Consider the following 9,772-nt stretch of genomic DNA (forward strand, 5'->3'; position numbering starts at 1 on the left):
GCGCAGCGAGCAAAGCTCGAGCGCGCCTATCTCTGAATGCGCATGCCTAAAAGGGAAGGCGAGAAAAGAAACACAAGGGGAAGACGGACCAGGAGCCCAGAAAGCGCAAGCGCAACTAGGGCGCGCGATTGGTCTGAGCGGGCGGCGCTCCTTCCCCGACAATGGATTTGATTGGTGGAACGTGGAAATGGCGGCGGTGGCCGAGGGGGCGGCCGGAAAGCATCAGCGGGGGTCTGGCGGATTTTCACAGCCTTCAGAGTTTCAGCCCAGCGCTCTAAGCCGAGAAAATTTTCACGTTTTACCCGGCTCCATACCCAGTGCGTTGCACCGTTCGGCTCGTTGCTGCAGCCAGAGTCTGCTTGATGGGCACGGCTGGGATGAAGAGTCCGAGCCTCGGGGACGGCGGAGCTGCCCCCGCGGTCACCGCTAGTGAGCTCCTAAGCCCAGACCGTCAGTGTGACCTCTGGTAAGTTATTTTCCCCTTTGGGGCCTCAGTTTTACCACCTGTAAAATGGGATCAGGGGAGTAGCTGTTGTGTGGACCTTTCTAACCTTCGACAGAGGGTCAACAGAGACCTCGAGGTCCGCAGGTTTAGTTACTAGGAGCTGGGGGTGGAGCTCAGGTACTCTTCCTATGGGTTCGGCCCTGAGAAGCGCCCCGACTTCCCAACCCGAAGTGATTAGGGGGCTGGGAGGAGCAGGGAGGTTTTGTAGTGGAAGGAGAGCTCTGCTTGGGTTGGAAGATCCTAGGAAGACCTTGGAGGAGATGGCTAAGGGGCGCCCCAGAAATGAGAAGTAACAGGGGACGCTACAGTCATTTCTTGAGTACATGTGTATGTGTTATATGAGGCTAAGATGATTTTCCTACTTTTTTTCAAAATTTAATCCTCAGAGCTACCTTAAGAGGTGTTACCTTCTTTTTACAGAAGAAATGAGACTGAGGGGTTAAGTAACCTGCTCTTGGACATACAGCTAGGAAATGGCAGAGCTGGGATTTCAGATCACTCTGTTGACTTTAGAGTTTGTGCTGATTTCACCAAGTTTCAGTTTCCTTATCTCTAAAATTGGAAGCTATATCATTTTATAAGATCCATCCAGCACCCCAAATTGTTTAACCCCAAATTATTCAGAAGACCTTGATTCTAATTCTATTCAGTCACTAGTTCTTGCTTAGTTTCCCTATTATAGAAAAGAAGTTGGATTAGATAATCTCTCTAGACCCATCAGCCTTTTAAAATGTGTAATTTAGTAATTGAGATGCATTTTACTGAAGTTTTTCAGTAATAGTATGAGAGGGGAAGTAATAGACCGAGATTTGGTAGACTTGGGTTCTGGTATCACTTCTGCAAGTAACTTAACCTTTCTTTTTTTTTTTTTTTTTTTTTTTTTGTTGAGACAGAGTCTCACTTTGTTGCCCAGGCTAGAGTGAGTGCCGTGGCGTCAGCTTAGCTCACAGCAACCTCAGACTCCTCGGCTTAAGCGATCCTACTGCCTCAGCCTCCCGAGTAGCTGGGACTACAGGCATGCGCCACTATGCCCGGCTAATTTTTTCTATATAGATTTTTAGTTGTCCATATAATGTCTTTCCATTTTTTAGTAGAGACGGGGTCTCGCTCAGGCTGGTCTCGAACTCCTGACCTTGGGCAATCCACCCGCCTCGGCCTCCCAGAGTGCTAGGATTACAGGCGTGAGCCACCGCGCCTGGCCTAACTTAACCTTTCTGTCACTCAATTTTATCAATAAAATGAAAGTAAACCTTTATCCTACCTACCTCACAAGGTTATCATAAGGATCAAGAATGAAGGAGTTTTGAAAATTCTATCAGAAATTATTTACCTTTTGGCGGGTTACAACATCTCATGAAAGTGATAGACACTTTCCCCTAGAAAAGTGCACAAATATGTAAAATTTTTATCTCACTTATTTGCAAAGAAGGGGAGGTGACTCACTGACTTAGTTAAGCATTTCTTATTGATCCCAGGTTAAGAGCTCAGCTGTTGGTTCATATTCTCAAGTTGATGCTAAGTGTCACCAGAAATCTGTATAACAGCCCTGTTTAATGATTAACTAAAAAAGTTTCTAGCCTGAGCTTTTCATTGTACAAAGATATCCAGTGCTTTTTAAGTCATATTGTAGAACAGGAAGCTGTTGGAGGACAGATTCCCATTGCACAAGACTGGTCCATACTGACTTTAATCTCCCTCTGAATAATCCATGTAGTTCTTGCACTGTCATGGATTGAAATTGAATAAGCAGTGGAAAATGTATTTTAAATGAGTTAACCAGTTAAATTTTGTTTTTCCAGCGAGGAAGATGTTGCTGTGGGATTGGAAAGAGTAGGAGAAGATGAGAAACAAATGACGATAAAAAGGAGCAGTGAGCGTAATCCCCTGCTACAAGAACCCATTGCTTCTGCTCAGTTTGGTGGTACTGCAGTGACAGAATGCCATAAGTCTGTCCCATGTGGATGGGAAAGAGTTGTGAAGCAAAGCTTATCTGGGAAAACAGCAGGAAGATTTAATGTATACTTTATCAGGTAAGCATGCAAGGTGATAAAGGTAGGATAGTCAAATAATTTCATCTAGACAGGTAGTGGAAAAGCATAGCAGAAATCTTGGCCTATCTATATTTTTATCATAAAACCATTATAGATTCTATTCCTTCAATGTCACTGGTTAATCATATCAAGTTATTTGGGGCCAGTTGCACATATTTTGTCCCTACCACTGTGAATGGTTAATGGGGAGGTTGCACTTAAGTTATATTTTTAAATGTATACTCTCATAGAAGAAACCATTTAAAAGTGCCATTTATCACTCTTTTATTTTTAAATGACAGATGCCCATGGCAACATTTGGAAATTATTAGTTAGAAATCTGAAATGTGGTCTAATTCTTTTTAAAAGTCACTTATATTTACTAGCAATACATTTCCTTTAATATCATTTTCTAGCCCACAAGGACAGAAGTTCAGATCCAAAACTTCACTTGCTAATTATCTTCACAAAAATGGAGAGACTTCCCTGAAGCCAGATGATTTTGATTTTACTGTAGTTTCTAAAAGGGGCATCAAATCAAGATGTAAAGACTACGGCATGGCAGCTCTGACATCCCAACTGCAAAACGAAAGTAAAAATTCTAACTGGAACCTCAGGACACGAAGCAGGTTCAAAAAAGATGTGTTTCCCCTGCCGAATAGTAGTTTGGAGTTGCAAGACAGCAGAGGACTACCTAACTTTAGTTCCACTCATTTGCCTTTGGAAGAAGGTGAAGGTATTAATGATGTTAACTTCAGAAAGCTGAGAAAGCCCAAAGGAAAGGTGACTATTTTGAAAGAAATCCCAATTAAGAAAACTAAAAAAGGGTGCAGAAAGAGTCTTTCAGGTTCCACTCAAAGTAATAGAAAAAGAGAATCCATGTGTACGAAAGCAGATGCTAAAAATGAGCCTGTTGCCCAGGAAGGTCAGCTTGATAGAACATTCTGCATTTCTGACGCCAGAGCAAGCAACGAGACCCTCAATGTGACCAGTGAAGAGAAGAACCTTATAAAAGAAAAATCATTGAGTTCAGGATCAAATTTTGGTTTTGAACAAATAACTTCTGGCACCATAAACAAATTACATTCGACCAAAGAAGCGGAACACGATGAGAAGTATGAGGATACCTTTTCAGAATCTGAAGAAATCAGAACAAAAGTAGAAGTTGGGGAAAGGAAGGAACATTTGCATATTGACATTTTAAAATGTGGCTCTGAAATGGACAACTGCTCACCAACCAAGAAAGGCTTTACTTCTGAGAAAATATTTCAAGGTATACCATACCTGAAAGCACTATTAAACATTATGTGATAAGGAGTTTGTACTCCCACGTCTCGTATTTCATGCCTGTATGTGGTAAAGATGTGGGAATAGAGCCAAGAAATAGGGCCAAATACCAGATACCTTGTCTGGCTGATTTTGGGGCCTTTTCCTGTGACAGAAAATCAGCTGGCTACGGTCGTGATGCCCACCAAAGGAGGGTTGTGCTGCGAACAGCTGCCATCATCTCCCTGGTGCAACAGCTGGGACTCTTCCTCAGCATTGCCTTCCCTTCTTTCTATCCTCTTTCCAGCCAGTAAAAATTAAAAGGGTTCACTTGTGAAAAATTTGGGGAAGACTCTGTTTATACATAAACCAGTTGAGAATAGTTGGTGTCTTCTCTTCGCACCCCTCCTGTTACTTACTACTAATGTGTGACTTCCAATTTAATTTCGTATATATCATAGTCATTTCTATCTTCTGTTATAATGTAATGCTTCTCTAAAATGCTTTAGAGCTCTAAATAATTCAAAAGTGTAATCACATAGTTCATCTATTATTTGTAATATGCTCTTAATACAGAATTCAGAGCTTAGCAGTTTTGCCTTTATGATACCTCAGTGAATAAGAGATAAAAAGGAGACCTTTTTAGCAGACCTGTATTAGTTATTCATTATGCCATTGTGGTATAATGAATAACTCCTTTTAAAGAAAAATAGTAATGTTACTTAAAATCCTGTGGGAAAACAGCCTGTACAGATTTGTGGAGCAGAGGATTAGGCTCAATTCCTGCTCTCAACCCTACTCATGATTTTATGTCTTTTCTGTGCCTGGAATTTCTCTGCCTTTAACAGCAAATAGCCATATATACCTAGGAACTGTATAAGAACTCTACAAGTGTGTCCTTTAAAGACTTTGAGCTTCTTAAAGAAAACTTTCAGGTTTATGTAGATTTATTGCTAGCATAATGGGCAAATTAATATTAAAAACATTCTTTTGTGACCAAGATGGATATATCCTATACTTAAAGAAATCTAGTTTTCATCATAAGATGAAGTATCCTTAGGTTATTAGGTGCCTAATCGAATAGTGAAAACCTCCCTTTGCAGCTGGGCACTGTGGCTCACGCTTATAATCCTAGCACTTTAGGAGGCCGAGGTGGGAGGATCACCTGCTCCCAGGAGTACAAGGCTTCAGTGAGCTGTGATCATGCCCCTGCACTCCTGTTTGGGCGACAGAGCGAGACCCTGTTTCTTAGGGGGAAGAAAAAAAAAACCTCCCATTGGCTTAGCTAGAAGTTGCCAAATAAACTAGTAATAAAGGAGACTAGTTAGTAATTAGAAGAATCTACAGATAAAGTTATCAAATAACTAGTGAAAGCAGGTTCCTTTGTTCTCTTTCTTATTCTCTCCTGGGCTTTACCAATTCAAACTAGATAGCAAAAATCATTAGACTAATGTAATGTTTTTGGAGACCCGGATAGTTGTCCCAGTCTTAGTTAATCCCAGTATCATTTTTGGATGGTTGCTTAATTTTGAAGCTTTAGTTTCTCCCTCTGTAAAAGGGAGGTAATAACCCTCACTAGTCCTGTTTTTTGCATCAAGAATATTGTAAGGTAAAATGAGAAGTGAAAAAGATAGCTTCATGCTATAGAGATACAAAGTATTATTAACCGATATTCAAATTTAGAGGCTGTGGCTAAAGGGAGTGTTAAATGTGATGATTTTAGAAATTTGAAAAGTCTGAACACTGGTTCCCAGTAGACAGAGCTTCCCAAGTGGGTAGTGCTCTTAGGTGTTCCTGGGTTCAAATCTTATGTGTTTCTGCAGGTTCTGTTTTATCTATATCCCTTTTTTGGTAAGTATAAAAGTGTTCACTGTAGAAATTTGGGAAAATATAGAAAATTAAAGAAAAAAGAAAAATTATCACTCAGCAATGGCCGTTATATCATTTTGGCTTATTTCATTGTTAATCGGTATTATGTTTTTATTTATATATATTTCCTCTTGTTTATAAAATTGGGATTATATGTAGAATCTTGCTTTTCTCATTTAGAAGTTAATGTCATGAGAAAATATTCATGATATAGTCTAAAAATATTTTAATGACCACATTGTACAAATGTGTCACAATTTAAAATCCATACTGTTTTTAATTTTTCAATACTATGAACTCTGAATATAAATCATAAAGAACTAGTATAACACAGTGGTTAAAGGCATTTACTCAGGAGCCAAACTGCCTGAATTTGAAATTTAGCTCTGACACCTAGTAGCTGTGTGGCCCTGGACAAGTTACTTAGCTTCTCTGTGCCTCAGTTTCCTTATCTGTATAATGGAGATAAAATAGTACCAAGCTCATAGGTCATTTGTAGAATAATTATAATTGGTTAATTTTTCTAAAGGGCTTAGAGTAGTGACTGGCATGCTTTATAATAGTAGAGGTATTATTATTATTTGCATCCCTGAATATTTCCTTAAGCTAAACCATAGATTCTATAAACCGTGTTCACTTTTCCTTTGCAGAAGACACCATCCCACGAACACAAATAGAAAAAAGGAAAACAAGCCAATATTTTTCCAGCAAATATAACAAAGAAGGTATCCCTTTCCCAATCAGAACAACAGATTTTATGTCTGTTTTGGGTGTTCAGCTCTGATGCAGTATGTTTGTTTAGCCCTTAGCCCCCCACGACGCAAAGCCTTTAAGAAATGGACACCTCCTCGGTCACCTTTCAATCTCATTCAAGAAACACTTTTTCATGATCCATGGAAGCTCCTCATTGCAACTATATTTCTCAATCGGACCTCAGGTTTGTGGATTATTTTCATCTTTCTCTTAGTGGAGACAGTGTGGTAAGAAGAAGGCATTGAATTGATTAGGAGGCCCAGGTCCTACTCCGTTTCAAGTCTGATATTCAAATTTGGAGGCTACACCTAAAGAGAGTATTAAATGTGATTTTAGAAATTTGACAAGTCTGATAATACTGGTTCCCAGTAGCATGACCTTGGGTAAGGACTTCTCCTTTCTGCCCTCAAACTCTTCACCTGTGAGAAAGACTAGATTATATACAATAGCCTTTTTAGAAAGTTAGACTAGATTAAGAGACAGATTTTCATTTCATTTATTTTCTACTTCCAAATAAGTTTTGGTCATCAGTGAAAATCAGTTAACATTTCTCCTGTCATGTGTATATAAAAGCATCTCTTTTTCATTGAATGTACCTTGCGTTCTATATGCTTCTACTCTAGTTATCTGGTGATCTGATTATTTAAAAACTAATATCAGGCCAGGCATGGTGGCCCACGCCTATAATTCCAGCACTTTGGGAGACTGAGGCGAAGGGGTTAGAGGTTATAGTGAGCTATGATCATACCACTGCACTCCAGCCTGGGCAACAGAGCGAGACCCTGTCTCTTAAAAAAAAAAACAAAAAAAAAACTAATATCATGCAAGGCCAGGTTTCAGGATAATTTTGACTGTTAGTCAAATAGATTAACAGTGTTGGTGTTTGACTTTGAAAGTGGTTGCTGATTTCAGGTAATGGCTTCTCATCAGTGCTTAAAAAAATAAACCCTGTGGATGAGATTTCTAGATTTCTACCTGAACCTGAAATCAGCCCATCTGAAGACATGTGATCATACAGTTACTTTTATTTCCCAGGAAAAATGGCAATACCTGTACTTTGGAAGTTTCTGGAGAAGTACCCTTCAGCCGAGGTAGCAAGGACTGCAGACTGGAAAGACGTGTCAGAACTTCTTAAACCTCTTGGTCTCTATGATCTTCGAGCAAAAACCATTATCAAGTTCTCAGGTACTTTCCCATATACCCAAAGGAAAAAACAAATTGCACCTATTTAAGAGAGCCACACCTTAAACTTTAATGTCCTCAGATGCTGTATTAATGGAGGTTATTCAGCTCAAGCTGAATATAAAAACAATCTTCTTACCCCAAACCGCAGTCACCCACTAACACAGGCAATAAATGTTTGCCCTGCACTGAGTCAGGCCACGTGAGCATAACTAGGGGAAGAAGTCAGTGATGCAGAAAGCCCAGTCCTTGACCTCAAGGACATTACCTCTGTCTAGTTAGCACAGCACAAAATAGTGTTTAGGAAGTGGCAGATGATAAGGATGCTGCAGGAATTCAAAAAGAGGCACAGTCACAACTGGAGTGGTTAGGGACTTTCCTGTCCCTTTCTGCAATTCTCTCGATCCTGCCCCATCACCACACATGTAGGGAAGGTGTCCTTCTAGAGGCTGACCTGATATGTAGGATGTTGTATTCTTCAGACGAGTATCTGACCAAGCAGTGGAAGTATCCGATTGAACTGCACGGGATTGGTAAATACGGCAATGACTCGTACCGAATTTTTTGCATCAATGAATGGAAGCAGGTGAGGCCCTCTCCCCACCGTAACATGTTCAGCACATCTGGTCTCTGAAGCAAATGAAGTTCATCATTACAGCTGAAACTATTTATTGAGCACCAGTGCTGTCACAGCCCCAACCAATTTTGTTCCCAGCTTGAGAGGCAGAGGGTGACATAGGTTATTTGGCAGCAGGGAGAGGATCCGTAGACACTCTCAAGGCCACAAAGGCCTGTTGGCATGGCCTCTGACTGACCTCATCACTTCGGACCCTGTTCCTGCCATTCCACATTCATCTACTGTCTCTAAGCCTGACATGGTTTTCCTCCCTGTCAAAAGTCCACCACTAAAGGCAAGCAGGCAGGTTTGGGCTTGGAGTATATGTCTGTTGGGTTTGTCCTAGAGGTCTCAGACTGCTTTTGTGGTAACTGGGTCCTACTTCAGTGGCCTGTTCTCTCGAACATGCCCAGCCCACGGCATCCTGGTGGCATCCTGGCAGCTAGGGGGTGGCCGGCCTGGTACAGTGCCCTCTCAGCTTGTGACTCACCCTACAGCGTTCAGCCAATAGGTCTGGCCAAGTGTGAGATGAAGGACACAGTGCTGTCCCTGCTCCATCGGAGCAATCCATTGTGACCTGAACAATCCATTTAACCTCTCAGAGTCTGTAACCTCTTACTGGAAAATGAGGTATTAATATTTGACTCCCGTCACCACTCCAGACTCCAGGTTGTGGTGAAGATCAGTACCAAACTGGAAAGTATTTTAAACAGTATTGCTTTAATATAAGTTATAATTTAAAACATTTTTAAATCCCTTTAGGTTAAAGGTTATAATTTTTCAGTATATTATCATAATGCATTGTTCTCCAGCAAACCTTTAAGAAGCCAATTTTAAAAAATGTTATTTCTGACTAACTTATATAAGGGCTCCGTATCCTAATGTGTTGTATTTCTTCCAGGTGCACCCTGAAGACCACAAGTTAAATAAATATCATGACTGGCTTTGGGAAAATCATGAAAAATTAAGTCTGTCTTAAAACTCCTTGAAGTTTTCAAACTTGTCTTTTATGCATTGCTTTGCACTTCAGTTCTTAAGAGCTCCCATTAAGCACAACCAGCCGTCTTTCCAGCCATATGGATTTTAATTAGCCTGACTAGATGCCCAGTTGTGTATCTTGTTGATGTGTGTGCCACTGGTGGATCTTTGTGACTGAATGTGCTAGAACATATTTTGAGATTTTTTTAAAAAATAAATTGTTGACAATAATCCTAAAAATGTATGACTTTTCTAATAATGAAGTATGATGAGAAAATGAAAAACACTTTTCTAAACTATTGGTAATACAAAGCAAATTTCTAACCCCACCAGAGGAAAGATGAGACTTTCTGTTCTCTGTTTATAGGAGATGCTATTACACAATAGTTATATGAAGAAGCAATCAAAAAGTTTGCAGCCAAACATGTCATAAAAGGTTTTACAGAGTGCATTAGGCAGTTAAATAATAAAAATATTTTTATTAAAAAAAAGGCTAACCCCCAAAGACAAATAAGATTACTTTGTCATCGTATGTGGCTGATGACTACACATCGGTTCCTAGGAATTGTGGAT

At 40.1% G+C, this 9,772-nt stretch overlaps 1 protein-coding gene across 2 annotated transcripts; it reads left to right on the forward strand.

Moving 5' to 3' along the window:
- The first annotated feature begins 214 nt into the window (after nucleotides 1-214).
- MBD4 (methyl-CpG binding domain 4, DNA glycosylase) lies at nucleotides 215-9,370 on the forward strand. Of its 2 annotated transcripts, XM_069484406.1 has the most exons (8): nucleotides 215-466; nucleotides 2,305-2,535; nucleotides 2,952-3,808; nucleotides 6,321-6,395; nucleotides 6,473-6,607; nucleotides 7,459-7,608; nucleotides 8,088-8,191; nucleotides 9,123-9,370. In XM_069484406.1, the coding sequence occupies exons 1-8, from the start codon at nucleotides 363-365 to the stop codon at nucleotides 9,198-9,200; spliced, it is 1,734 nt and encodes a 577-aa protein (XP_069340507.1). In that variant the 5' UTR covers nucleotides 215-362; the 3' UTR covers nucleotides 9,201-9,370. The 2 variants fall into 2 exon arrangements, with proteins under 2 accessions (XP_069340507.1, XP_069340508.1); XM_069484407.1 differs by lacking the exon at nucleotides 2,952-3,808 and having other exon boundaries at nucleotides 2,305-2,447.
- Nucleotides 9,371-9,772: the final 402 nt, after the last annotated feature.

This window comes from Eulemur rufifrons, chromosome 10 (genome assembly GCF_041146395.1).
Source record: "Eulemur rufifrons isolate Redbay chromosome 10, OSU_ERuf_1, whole genome shotgun sequence".
NCBI classification, from domain to species: Eukaryota; Metazoa; Chordata; class Mammalia; order Primates; family Lemuridae; genus Eulemur; species Eulemur rufifrons.

What these genes read in the sequence shown, in the direction of transcription:
- MBD4 (XM_069484406.1), top strand. Translation starts at nt 363, where the DNA reads ATGGGCACGGCTGGGATGAAGAGTCCGAGCCTCGGGGACGGCGGAGCT. An exon ending in GACCGTCAGTGTGACCTCTG is followed by an intron (nt 467 to 2,304) that starts GTAAGTTATTTT and finishes TTGTTTTTCCAG; the next exon opens with CGAGGAAGATGTTGCTGTGG. An exon ending in CAGCAAATATAACAAAGAAG is followed by an intron (nt 6,396 to 6,472) that starts GTATCCCTTTCC and finishes ATGTTTGTTTAG; the next exon opens with CCCTTAGCCCCCCACGACGC.